Source organism: Pogona vitticeps, chromosome 4 (assembly GCF_051106095.1).
Source record: "Pogona vitticeps strain Pit_001003342236 chromosome 4, PviZW2.1, whole genome shotgun sequence".
NCBI classification, from domain to species: Eukaryota; Metazoa; Chordata; class Lepidosauria; order Squamata; family Agamidae; genus Pogona; species Pogona vitticeps.
Window position 1 is genome coordinate 46,616,422 of NC_135786.1, and position 13,778 is coordinate 46,630,199.

The following is a 13,778-nucleotide window of genomic DNA, read 5'->3' on the forward strand; positions in this document are numbered from 1 at the left end:
CCCCCAAAAAAGTGCTTTCTTGCTTCCTAATTATATGTATCTGAAAATATGGTGGGACTGAAAGAATGCCCCCCAAAGATCTTTAAACCCAGGGAGTACAATATGGGGAGATACAGTACTTCAAAGAGTCCGAACCAAAGTCATATCAGGTTTTAAATATCATCTGTATGTAGACTAGCAACTAGTGAAGCTGTTGCAACAAGGTGTTATTGTTCTTCCTTTACCCAACTTGAGTCAACAGTCTGACTGCAGCAACTTGGACCTGCAGAAGTTTCTGAATACCTTCAAAAGGCTGTCCCACATAAAGTGCATTACAATATTCCAGACATGGTGCAACTAGGCATGTGTTATCAAGAGCTTCCTCAGACATTCCAAAAACTAGCCCATCTTCATTCAGCTTTCTTTGCTTGCCTATTCTGCTCCAAGCAGAAACAGCTTCAAATCTTTAGGGTGTCTTAGAATAGTCTTCAGAAGTCAGGGGGTGAAAATCAGGTAGGTGATGGTTTTCTTTTCTACTTGATCCCTCCCATAGACAATTGTGCACTACTCAAAGATGACTAAATCTGGATCTAAGCCACACATTTTGTATAATAATTATGTTTTATTAATAAAAGCCGTATCTTATCTGAAAAGCTATTTCCTCCCATACAAGCCTGCCATGGTTTTAAGATCTGCTGAAGAGGCCTTGTTCATGTCTCACCGCTTTCAGAGGCCCATTTGGTGGGGATTCAAGAGAAGTCCCTCTTGGTGGCCATGTTCAGGTTGTGGAACTCCTTGCCAAGAGAGGCCAACTTTGCCTCTTCCCTCTTATTTTTCCAGCTGGAAGCAATGGCTTTTTTCATTCAGGTAGGCCTTCAGAAATGAGCTGCCTACAGCAAGATTTCACTTAATGTGCTGGTTCTCTTTTTAAAGATAAACTAGCATCTACATGTTTAATCAAATAATCTAGTGTTTTTATTTTAATTAACATCTTAGTGGATTTAATCATACTTTAACATTTATAGTTCTATTGTACTTAATTTTCTATTACTGTTTTGTATGCTAGCTTAGTCCAAACTGCAGGAGAAAGTCAGCATATAAATACAATAGTCAGGCAAGGAGGGAGGAAATAAATCTCAATACATACCCCTCATCACAGGTGAAATTTACTTTTGCCATAAACAAAAAATTAGTTAGTATAACAGCTCCACCATGTTTTGGTTCTCCTGGATCACCACATGATTTTCCTAGAAAAAAAAACGGCATTGAGAACTAATATATGAGAGTTATATAGTTATGATGTTAATGAGCAATTTAATTAAAACACTAGAAAGAAAGCTTGTGGCCTGCCTCCCTGCTCAATTACTCATAATGCTAGACAATTTGCCCTTAAAATTGAAATACTGTATGTCATTTTTAAAGTTGAAACATTTCTTTCTATCAGCACATCTGTGAGAATATATCTCACAGAAAAGGCCCTGCCTATAATATAATGAAGTGCTATGTGTGTTTAAGGTCACTGAAAGTAATGGCCTTAAGCATGCTTTGTAGTCCATGTTTGTGTGTAGTTATGTCTATAAAATTGGTGTTTATCTATTATCTAGTTCAGTAATGAACAAGATATTTGGCTCAATATTTTAAGATCTTGATTGATTTTATTTTTGAAACTTTATTCTATAAAGATTTTGCCTTAAAATAAGGTGCTCAAAGTAGCTCACAACTAATCTGTAAACAATTTTAAAATCAATGTGAAGACAAAACAAGAAGATGGAGAAAAAACTAAAATCAATTATAACAACCAAACTAAAGTATATGATGAATGTATCTACGCTATATAGTTATAGCATTTTGCTTTCACTGTAACTGATACGGCTTAATCTTATGGAATCCTGTGTTCTTTAACGGGTGAGGTATTCAAAATTCTCTGCAGGAATTCAAGGGAGGACACTAGTGCTCCCTTGCACAGGAGTCCAAGTACAGTGGTGCCTTGACTTACAAACTTAACCCGTTCCAGGAGAAGTTTGTAAGTCAAAACTTTTGTAAGTCGAATCAGCATTTCCCATAGGAATGTATTGAAACCCGATTAATCTGTTCTGGCTGTTTTTTGTTCATATGTAGAGGTGCCACTTTAAGTCAAAGCATTAGTTCCCATAGGAACTAATGCAAAACTGGTTAATCTGTCCCCTACCACTAGGGGAAGAATTTTTTTTCTTTTGACCTAAAATGACTTAGGTTAAAAAAGGGGGCAGGAAAGGAGGGAGGGAGGGAATGAACACCTTTTAAACAGAACACCTTTAAAACCATGCAGCTTTAAACCAAACCAAGTACTTTTAAAATCAATTTTTACATTTTAAAATTACAGTACCAGGCAGTCCAAAGTCCATTTCAGTCCAAAGTCCAAGTCAAAGCTCCGTTCACAAGTCAAAGCAAAATTATGCGAATGGAGCTGTTTGTAAGTCAAAATGTTCGTATGTCGAGGCGTTCGTAAATCAAGGAACCACTGTACCTCATCGAATCCCAGAACTCCATTAGATAAAGTAATGGCAGTTGAAGCGGAATCAAACTGCACTAATTGTGCATCATATATATACTGCACAACCACATACACATATACTCTGTGTATTAGCCTCAAAAGTCAGTGAAAACAATATATAAATAGTATATCAACAACCAGAAACCCCTGAAAAATATAACAAACTAACATAACTACGAAATACATATTTCTGAAGACATGACGAATACAAACAACAGTTGCACAATATTAAAAAATTAACCAAGGCAATAAAATACTGACCTTCACAAAAAAATGGGAGTGCTGTCCAGGTGTAATTTTCAAGACATGTAACAGACGAATTGATTCCAGGAATAGAAACATAACCTGGACTGCAGATATAGTTGACCTTGGTCTCTGCAGGAAAATAATTCCTCCTTTCCCCCGGTTTTATTTTAGCAAATTTGAACTTCGGTGGTCTACTGCAACTAGCTGGCAACAAAATCAGAAGGGACATGGAAGTAAAGGCTTAACTTTTCAAACAAAGTATTTCATATCACATTTTCAGTCTATCACAACACTTTTTCCCATAACCTCCCAAATCAGTACAGACTGACATGAGAACAGCAAAGAACAATCTGATGGTGGTCCGAACTCAAGTATATCTGAGAGCTTTTAGCTTAAAATATGTCTGCATTTTTATCCCACTCTTTCTGAACCTTTGTGAGTTATTCCTTGCCATTTACCTATGATTCATCTATACTGTAAGCACTACATTGAAAGAAGGATGTTCTAATCAATCAATGAAAGTTAAAACACACTGAAGTTTGTAAGGTAAATCAGAACACACATTCATTAGTAAGGTTTATATTGTATTATATATAACCAGATGATAAGCCAGTCTCACTTCTGAGAACAACTTCATTTGATTCAAATCTCTCTCTCCTTTGTATGCAAAAGCTCAGAGACAACTTGAAAGCAGAGTTTTTAATTCACTGCCCATCATATGTGGGGAAGCCTCAAATTAATAAATGAGCTTTGCCAAAGAGGGCTTAGGAAGCGGGTAAAGCAGCCATGAAAGGGCTTCAGGATCAAAGGGCTGTGATCGTGCAGCCCTTTCATTGCTGATTTACCCAAAGGGAGCCTTCCTTTCCTTTTTGCTAAGCCCTATGGCTTCGCAAAAGGCAGGGAAAGTGGCTGCCTTCCATGTATAAAAGAACCCTTAATTTTTTGTCTAAGTGTTGTGTTTTACACGGAAAAATGCAGTAAGCCCCCAAAACAGGCTGTGCTTGCTTACATGTTTCCTCCTTGTTTGCCCACTACTGAATTCAGTAGTTTCTCTCTATTGTAACATAGAAATGAGTCCTAGTAAGTCCCATGACGAACTGAAGCAAAATTGGGGCAGGTGATTTACCACTTTTGGAAGCACTTTTGTGTTAGCAATCCAGTAGAGCTCACAGAAAGTTCTAATCTGTTCCCCTATTTTTTTAATATTTACATGGAACCATGAGTTTTGAAATGAGGCATTATTGGCAGCTCTTGTCAGATATTCACTTGCTCATGCAGAGCAAAAAGTAGTAGATATAGGTAAACAGAGGTGGGCTTGCACTCCCCTTGAAGAAACAGGTTTGTGGTTAATCGATGGGCACTGATCCATCTTTATAAAGGGAGGTGTAGTCTGCCTTATGGCATAAAGTACCTCCTCACAGTTCCAAAATACATGCATATAATCTGCATGTGGTTTTTCACAATACCAACAATTATTCTTATATACTGTACATTTTAAACATGCAAAGCCTGTTACAAGTCTGTTGGATGCCAACATCCAAAATATATTTCAAACTGGAATAATTTCCATCTTGGTACAGTGGGGAAAAAGAAGAACAACTTACGTTCACAAAACTCTTCTATGGGTGTCCATTGTGAATCAGAAATGCATGTTGCAACATCTAGTTTTCCATGGATGTTATAAAAACCATCCAGACATTTGTAGATTACTGAGTGGAAGAGAGGGAAGCTTTTTCCGTCAGTTTCTATAAGTGGAATGGCATTTTTCAGTTTTGGAGGTGGTCCACAGGAACCTAGGATGAGTAAAGAACACATTGATTTTAATCAGTTATTTCAGGGGTTAGGGGTTCAGTTCTGGTTCCTTGTAGGAGAAGAGTCAGCCTGTATGATCTTGGGGAAAACTCTTGGTCTCAGAGCACTTTCAGAAGAAGGGAATGGTAAAAGACTTCTGAGTATTCTATACCAAGAATACTCTGGAAGGATTCACTATATATCAGAACTAATTTAATTACTTCTTCTTCTTCTTCTTCTTCTTCTTCTTCTTCTTCTTCTTCTTCTTCTTCTTCTTCTTCTTCTTCATCATCATCCTCATCATCCTCATCATCCTCATTATTATTATTATTATTATTATTATTATTATTATTATTATTATTATTATTATTATTATTATTATTATTATTATTATTATTATTATTATTATTATTATTATTATTATTCCTAATTTGGTTTTCAAGTATTCTTTTCATAAATTCACCCCGAACATCATCATAAAACATATAATAATCCTATTCACTTTCAACTAGTCATCCTCCTCAGAAGAGGTCACAGATTGCTTGTTGCAGCTGTAAAGGTCTGCATGAGAAGCCAAACTTGAGTCCCTGGCTGGAAGCTCCCTGTGAGACCATCAGAAGTCAAAGCAGAGCCTCAGCCGTTTGGTGAAATGGCAGAGGATCCTTTCCCTCCCAATGGGGAGAACTTAGTGGTACATTTTGAAGCAGGGCAACCCCAAGCCCAAGGGACAGAAGACATCTAAAGATACGGGACCATTTATCTCAGATAAGAATGAAGGTAAGGCCTGGGTAGAAGATGTTTGGGAGTAAACTAAGCTTTCCTAAGCATTTGCAACTGCAAGAGGAAATTGCTAAGTCATATTTTTATACTGCAAAGAGGAAGTCACAAAAGCAGCAAAATCAGGGAGCTGGACAGGGGACAGATTGTATTTGTCTTCAGTGTGGAAGGGATTGTCACTCTCGAATTAGCCTTCTCAGCCACACTAGACGCTGTTCCAAGACCTCCATACAGACTGAAGGATGCCTAATCACATTTTTATACTGCTTGATCCAACAGCAGTTCCTCAAAACAATGCAGCATTTTGTTAGCCTACATTTCTGTGATTCCTTGGTAATCTGAACCAGGCTTGCTGAACCTTCTTTTTCTTTGTCTTTGCCCTGATTTATGACCCAGTAGGAATTTAGTCTGTTATTTGATTTTGGCTTTCATCTTCACCCTCTTTAATGTCCACTCTTTAAAACTGGTTTTTTTAAAATTTGATAGCCTGTGCACCAACCCCAAGCTGGCTTTCTGTTTATCCTGTCTTGACAATCCTATACAACTATATTACTGAATTTGGTCAGCTGGTTCCAGGTTCTGTTAATGATTCAGCAGTCTGAAAAGAGAATATAGTCCTTACTTCAGAACAAAAGAAGAGAATTTCTCACTAATCATTTCCCAATATGAGGGACTATTAAACTACTGTATTTTTATTTTGTTGTCACTATTTTCTGTACAATTGGTGTTTAAAACCACTGACTGCACTCATATTAGCCCATACAAACCAAAGCCTTTTTCTTCTATTCAATGGCTCTTTCTCTGAAAAGAGTCTCTCTCTCTCTCTCTCTCTCTCTCTCTCTCTCTGTGTGTGTGTGTGTGTGTGTGTGTGTGAGAGAGAGAGAGAGAGAGAGAGAACCAAATGTTTGTTGAAAATCTGTTATTTGTTTGTTTGTTTGTTAAGATTTATACCTCACCCATTTACTGAACATGCCAATACTCTGGGTAGCTTACAAAATATTATTAAAACCACATAAAACATATACTGTACAAAGAAAACAAACAAACCCTAAAATCCCTCCCCCCAATAAAATCACCCATCTGGGACATATATGCATGCATTGCTTGTGGTTACAAATAAACTCCGCTAGTTTTCTGGAATTTATTGCCCTGTAAATTTCTATGGGATTGAAGCGAGACACCCCCAGAAAATTTTAGATGAATTTTCCTGATAGTATTGGAAGCAGATGTAATTATCAGCCTTACAGTAACAAGGGGGGGGGAGATCAATTAACGTGGTTGTTTAAACAAAATTAGTTGCATTACCTAGAAGAAAAAGAAATAAATCCTGGGTGATATAAAAGGCTAACAGCATAATATGTATACACGTCTACTCAGAAACCTCACTGTATTGAAGAGGCCTGTGTCTAGGTAAGTGAGTTCAGAATTATCGTCTAACATTGCCACGATGGTTCCAGAAATATGACGTGATTGTTCACCTTCAGAGCAAATGTCATTATTACTATAGTGAATCCAGTCACTAATAAGCATTTGTGCTTTTCAAAACTACTTCCACTGATGTTGGAGTTCACTAATAATTAAAGTTCTTTTCAGAGTGCTGCCGAACACGACTGGCTCGAATCCAGATACACAACATACACGGGTTATTATTACTTTTTTTCCGGAACCAGAGATGCTCTAGTAAGCCTTGGCAAGGAAACAGTGTCCCATAAGTAGCAATACTTGAGCAGGGACAAAATGGGGGCCGGTTGGTTACTGGTGAAGCAAAAGGGGAGCCGGTCTCCCCGCTGGATCGCCTCTGCCGGCGGAACAGCCACCTCCCTCCAGATACTCACCCTGAGCTCCAGAAGGGAATAGAAAATGCGCCAAGAGACAGAGACCCAGGGGGGCCAAGACAGACCCCCACATCGCACGTCTGAACCCGCCCCGCTCTCCTTCCAACTGACGAGTGCCTCCAAGGGTTGGAATGCGGACGGGACCTCCAGCGAGTGCAAAGGCAGGCAGGCAAGCGGGACTCTCCCCCTCGGACGTTTTCAGACGGCCACCGGGGAAACAAGGGCAGGGCTTCGGGTCCCCTTTCAGGGAAATGCCGAGGGTTCCCCTACGGTTAGATCCTGCCACTCTCGCTGCCTTGGCGACGTGAAAGTTGCAACTGCTGTACAGGGCATGAGACATTTCCGTTTCGCCACACTCGCCTAGTGTTCAACAGAGAAGCAAGTTACCAACTTCTTCCGCCCACCCCTGTTTTTCGCTTTGTATTTCTGTTTCTTCGTTTCCCTCCGTTATCGTGGTTTCTTCTTCTTCTTCTTCTTCTTCTTCTTCTTCTTCTTCTTCTTCTTCTTCTTCTTCTTCTTCTTCTTCTTCTTCTTCTTCTTCTTCTTCTTCTTCTTCTTCTTCTTCTTCTTCTTCACCCCATATGCCTGCTTGAAATGCCTGCTTGGTGGGTAAAAAACGCGGCCGCCAAAGAAGTGACATTTCCTCGTCTTGGGGAGCCCCGGGGGTTCTAACGAGCATCGCAAGTCGGGCTACCTCTTAAGGCCAGACTGGAAAAGGGGTGGCATCGGTTTCTCAGGTCCCAAAGACGCAAGAAGATGCGCGGTAGACTTACTTTGGAACGCTGGTCGTCTGGAAGAGAGACGGGAATAAACGGGCGTGGCCTTGAAGAGGGCTTGTTTAGTGTGCTGGCACCCAGGGAGGTAATGGTGAATTCTGAATTGTAGGTACACATCATGACGACCGCCCCGTAGCCACTCCCTTAAGGGAAAGCCCTATATGAAGACAGCGGTGTTGACCCGTAGTATCCAGCAGTTTTCGCCTCCCCTTGTGAGCATGTCTTTTGTAAAGCTAAGGGAGGGCTATCACCCATTCAAGACCCATTCAAGACCAAGTTAGCCTGAAATGTTTTTTGGTAAGCCAAGAAACGCGTTGACCTTCCTGTAACCTGGTAGCTTACAGTCGCAACGCTAGAGTGTTAATGAGGAAATCCTGTCTCTCTCACAACTTCTCTGAAGATTGCAGCTAAGGGGGAGGCGGGAAGTCCGAGTGGTTGCGAAAGATCATGTTATAGTCCCTGCCATGTCATCCCTGTGAGTTCTGGTTCCACACTGCTGGAAAATTGGGCAGCAGGAGAATGCTGCACTGTAGCATTTTGTTGCAGGTTCCAGTGATAAGTTCTCAGGAAAGCCACCTGTCCAGGGCATAGTAGCCAATTATCATAGTTAAAGCCAATGTGGTACAGTGGATGAAGTACCAGATTAAACAAGACATGGGTTCTAATGCCTGCTCAGCCATGGAAATTCAGAGGTTGGCAGTCATAAACTACTCTTTATATCACCTTGAAAACCCTATTAAGGATACCATAAATTAAAAGTCACTTGGCAGCACATCAGAACAGCATGCCTTAATTTGTGGCTGGTTGGCCAGCCTCCTCAAAGAATACTTGACTCTCAAAAGCCTGTTGGCCTGGAAATGCCCTTAAGACTGTTTTATAAGAACATCCAGTAACCCTTCCTGTGCTGATGTTGATCGACAGGGAGCTTTGAGGCTCCTTAGATGCAAAGCTTTGGAAATTTTGTTTTCTGTTGGTGCCTCCTGCTTATGACCTCGCACTTAAGAGTCCAGCTTAGAAGTCTGTGAGTATAAAGAGTGCACCATCTGTCTCTCCTAGTAAAAAGAGGAGAAAACTATCCTTATAGAAAGAATAGGACAGTTACAGATGCAGACAGAAACACCAGGCAGGAAAGGAAAAGGATAAAAAGGGAGGGGGGAGGGAGGAGAAGCATGCTGGGCAGAGGAAGAGAAGAAAGGAGAGGAGAATGACAGTGGAGTTGGTGGAGGAAGATCCTTGGACTGGAGAATGGGTGGAGTTCAAGGTATATATATATATATATAAAGATCTCTTTCTTTTCTCCTCTCTTTCAGCATATTGTCTGGGTACCTTAAACTCCATACTGGGGAGAGATGGAGGAAAGGAAACAGAGAAAAGAATATAAGGCATGGCTGGAAAGAGAAACATAGAGGCGAGAAAGCAGGAAATGTGTCGAAACCCCTGGGAGATCTCATGGGACCAGTCCATTTCGACCCCCACAGAGAGTGAACCAAGGCAAAAAAGTCTGGGAACCCCAGGCAGGAAGGGTTTACTACCCGCAGCCTTGAAATACATGAATAACGTGACCGATGTAACGGGCTACGATCTGAACTGGAATCAATAAGTTATGGCTTTATCACCCCTCTCATTAAGAGGGGATCATTCTTGTTACAAATCTGTTAAGACATATGATTTGTTGATAAAACCTGAAACTGAAGAGATGAACGCAACAGACAGTTAACTTGTTAGACAATTAACACTTTTTATTTGAGGACTTTGAACTGCTTGATAATTCCAACACAAGGAAGGTGGATCAGGAGGTACCAAGTGTGAGACAACATCACAAAGTTGTAAGTCAATATGTTGAAGAGCCTGTTCAGATGGGTTTTCTGGGCTGTTTGACCATGTTCTGAAGGTTGTTCTTCCTAACGTTTCACCAGTCTCTGTGGCCAGCATCTTCAGAGGACAGCACCTGTTCAGACTCCATAGAGAGATTGCAAGAGTCTGCAAGAAACTACTTTGGAAGTGGTGAGAATATTGGACAGGTGTTAGTGAGGCCCTGATTCAAATCCCCATTTAACTATGATGCGGCAGTCTGGGGCTTGTCACAGGGAGCACATAACCACACCCCCTGTTACAGCAGCTCCACCTCGTTACAGCCGATCCATTTTGAGAGACAATTCAAAATACTGGTTCTAACATATAGCTCGGATTCAACAGCTTGGGTCCGAGGTATCTCAAGGACCATTTCTCCTTTTATGTACCTGCCCAGGTGTTAAGATCATGCTTCTCTCATCCCACCACCTTCACAGATATACTTGATGGGGACACGGGAGAAGGCTTTCTCTGCTGCTGCTCTTGGACATTGGAACTCCCTCCCACAGGAGGCCAGACTGGCCGCATCTTTGCTGCCCTTCCACAAGCAGGCAAAGACTTACTTCAGGCAAGCTTTTCCTTTGTGCCTGCCTGCCTGTCCGATTGAGATTTTTAAATGGATTGTTGTATTTTACTGCTTTGAATGTGTTTTGGTGTTGCTTTTGTTTACCATTTTTAAAGGGTGGTATGTGTGTGATCCTTTCAGATTTTCTTTTAAAAATCACTGTTGTTAGCTTTGCATACTGTCCTAATGTTTTAAACCACCTTGGGTCCTTTACCACATAGGGGAAAGGTGGGGTAACTATATTTTAAATAAACAAATAAATAAGACATTTGCTTGGTGATCTTGGACCAACTGTGATTTATTTATTTTACAAGATTTTTTAGCCACGCCATTACCAATGGTCTCTAATCTGCCTAACCAGGACTGGGTTATGACACAATGAGTACTGAAGCTATATCAAATTTAATATAGCATGAAAAATAAGCATTATGGGAAATGGGAAATTCCATAATGCTTCCTTTTTTGTATGTAGAGCCCTTTCTTAATCTTACTAGCTTGCATGTAAATGCAACACTGTCTTTTAACTTGACACACAAGTCATGAAATGAGGATGGACTGTGGCCTTTTTAGAGGAAAATGAGATCTAAACACAGTAAACAAATCAGTAAAGTGGTAAAATAAAACATACCAGTGAATCCCATCCTGAACCACTGGACTGTTGGTTTTGGAAGTTTTTACCTTTGACCTGCCAGACTCCTCAGATCCTATGCAGTGTTGTATCTGTGATTGACAGGCCATTCCAACACTGTGAGACAGTCTGTCCCTAGAGACTTTCAAGCCCCTGCTAGAGAACTTGCCTTTGGTGCAAGACCAAGAGAACAAACACATTTCCTGCTGTGATCTGCACAGTTCACAAATAATAATAATAATAGATAGTAAAATAATCTCTCTAGCTTTGTCCATGTCAAGTGAAGCATGCATACACACCCCAACCACAAAAGGGCAAACATCAAAGTACTTTTCCTTTTAATAATTTATGCAACAAAACACTGCAGTTATCATAGTTTTATATGTTGGCCATTTATAGAAATGCATAAAAAGCAATCTTGCAAATAAGCAATTCTTTTTTTCTAGTACCTATACAAAACCATCTCTGTTTCACAACAAGGAGAAACTGTTTTGTGCTTTTTCATTTGGCAAGAGTGAACCAAGTCAGGATTTACTGTATTCCCATAGCTGAAAGCGGCCACAGCTTTATTTGGGATTCTGTCCCCTTAGCAATATTGGTGAAGGGGTTTTTTTTCCTACTGTGAGAAACCTAGGGTTTCCCCATTAATCTACCAAATGCCTCTGTCTTATAGGTCAGAATAATAATCAGTGTGGGAAGATATACAGTTTCCTTTTAACATATCAAGGTGTGACCAGTTGTCCCTTTCGTTCACCAGGGAAGAAGCAGTTGTACTTTCCCCCCTTCTTGTCTTTAAATATCTGTGCAGCATTTGGAATGTTTTAGACTTCTCAACATTTTAAAATAAAAGCACTTTAGTAATAAAGAGGTCCTGGTATCCTTTACATGTTCTTGAGTAGGTGCAAAAGAGGGGGAGAAGGGAATTTGTGAAACCTCAGTACATTTAGTCATTGAAGAAGAAAATATAAAATTCTGATTTAGAAGCTGTGGTCACTTTCAGCTTCTGCATTTTTGTGAAATATAACCTCAGGAAGCCTACTGATTTTGCAACTTTATTTTTAAATGTTTGGCTGTATGTTTCTTCACTGTATGGAGCTATTCATGTGGATACTGTCCTGTTTCCAATAAGCCAGGTTTTAGCTCAGCCCAGCTGAAGCACTGGACAATGTTTTAAGAAGAGCTGTTACTTAACTCAGCGTGAGAATAAACAGCAGGGAAAATATTGTTTGATCCGCTCTGATTCTCAAAGGAGGAAATTGGTTTTTTCCCAGCTGAACTCACTGTAGCTGTTCAGACGCAGGACCAATTTGCAAGAGTCAGCAGAAGCAAAGAGTTTGCACTGAGCTCCAATAGCAGAAGCTGCCTTAAAAAGCCAAAAAGTGTTAACCAGCGATTTTCACCCCCCCTCTCTGTCTCCTTCTTTCTCTATTGTTCTCCTGAGTGCTCTAGTGAAACTCTGTTCCAGTGCTGATTTGAAACCCTTAAAAAAACCCATGTTTCTTTAACTAAGAAACCAACCAAGAAATAGATATAGTTAGAGACAAGAATCACTCAGCTGAGTGGAAGTGACACTCCTATGAGTTTCCCTTTGCATCCGATCAAGTGACCACACTGGCAGAAAGTGGGCAAAACCAATTGGAACAAATTTAAACCATCTCTGATGGTTGAGCAAAACAAAGTGATTCCCTATTCAGAAAAGTTTATTGTAAAATAAGCTTCCCTGCATTGAACTTTACACCATGTAGTCATAGGGTTTAAATTCAAATTCATCAGTCCCAAATCGGATGTAAATTATGGGGTAAAAGGCCAATGATGTTGCTGCCTCAGTGTCAGTCAACATATTAGTATCAGGCACATGCTGCAGTTCTCTGCATAGTTTTAAAACCACAAGAGGGAGGCAAGAGAACGTGAAGGATAGATCTACCTAAGATATCCTGAGGCATTCACAGATATGAGAGTTTGTAATGAAGAATCATGTGTGAGACAAAGAAGTAGTATTATTCACTGGGTGTGGGGGCAGATGGCTACAAAGCCAGGGGCCTGGAGTTCAAATTCCAAGCAAAAATCACCCACAGGCTGTGTGAAAGATTGAGGATACGTGCCCTGCCACTTGTGTTGACTTCTGCAAGTTGCATGATCTCAGGATGCCACCATAAGGATGGGCTGGTTAAATACTTGATATCTAGAAAAACCCTGGAAAGGTCACCATAGCTTGAAATTGGTTTAACATTGCATGAATAATTATCATCATCATAGTAATGACATGGCACAAAGCCTTGAGGGGAAAAATATATACAGTAGGACCCCTGTATCTGTGGGATAGCTATCTGTGCTTTTACTTATCCATGGTTTGCCACAGCTCTATATACAACATGCAAGGGGCCTTTGCCTTGCCCCTTTGTATGTTGTATACAGTGGGGTCTTGACTTGAGAACTTAATCTGTACTGGAAGGCGGTTCTCAAGTCAAAAAGTCTGTAAGTCAAGTCTTCATTGACCTACAGTGCATTGAAAACCGATTAATCCCATAACAGGCCATTTTTGTTCCATTTTGGTTTTTTTCTGGTCTGTAAGTCAAATCTCAGTCTGCAAGTCAAACCTAAATTTTGCAGCCAGAGAAGTCTGTAACTCAAAAAGTCTGTAAGTCAAGCCGTCTGTAAGTCAAGGGTCCACTGTATAAGGTTCCTTCATCCACAGTTTCAGACATTCACTGTAGATCATGGAACTGATCCCCAGGTTGTGACAGGTAGGTCTTTGGTTTTTGCACCAAAGAGAGATTCTAAAAGAGTAGAAGTGTCA

General features: G+C 40.3%; 1 protein-coding gene and 1 long non-coding RNA gene across 9 annotated transcripts in view; one reads left to right on the plus strand and one right to left on the minus strand.

The window, feature by feature from the left end:
- The window catches only part of LOC140706570 (complement receptor type 1), a 52,851-nt gene extending 43,639 nt beyond the window's left edge, over positions 1-9,212 (minus strand). For all 8 annotated transcript variants that reach the window (XM_072997230.2, XM_072997226.2, XM_072997228.2 and 5 more), the window contains exons 1-4: positions 7,162-9,212; positions 4,363-4,551; positions 2,774-2,962; positions 1,127-1,226 (exon numbers count right to left, since the gene is read on the minus strand). In XM_072997230.2, the coding sequence (XP_072853331.2) occupies positions 1,127-1,226; positions 2,774-2,962; positions 4,363-4,551; positions 7,162-7,501 (818 nt within the window). In that variant the 5' untranslated portion in view covers positions 7,502-9,212. The remainder of the gene's footprint in view (positions 1-1,126; positions 1,227-2,773; positions 2,963-4,362; positions 4,552-7,161) is intronic.
- LOC144588668 (uncharacterized) lies at positions 7,911-9,854 on the plus strand. The gene is made up of 2 exons (XR_013544318.1): positions 7,911-8,022; positions 9,248-9,854. It is a non-coding gene; the product is annotated as an uncharacterized LOC144588668 (long non-coding RNA).
- Positions 9,855-13,778: the final 3,924 nt, after the last annotated feature.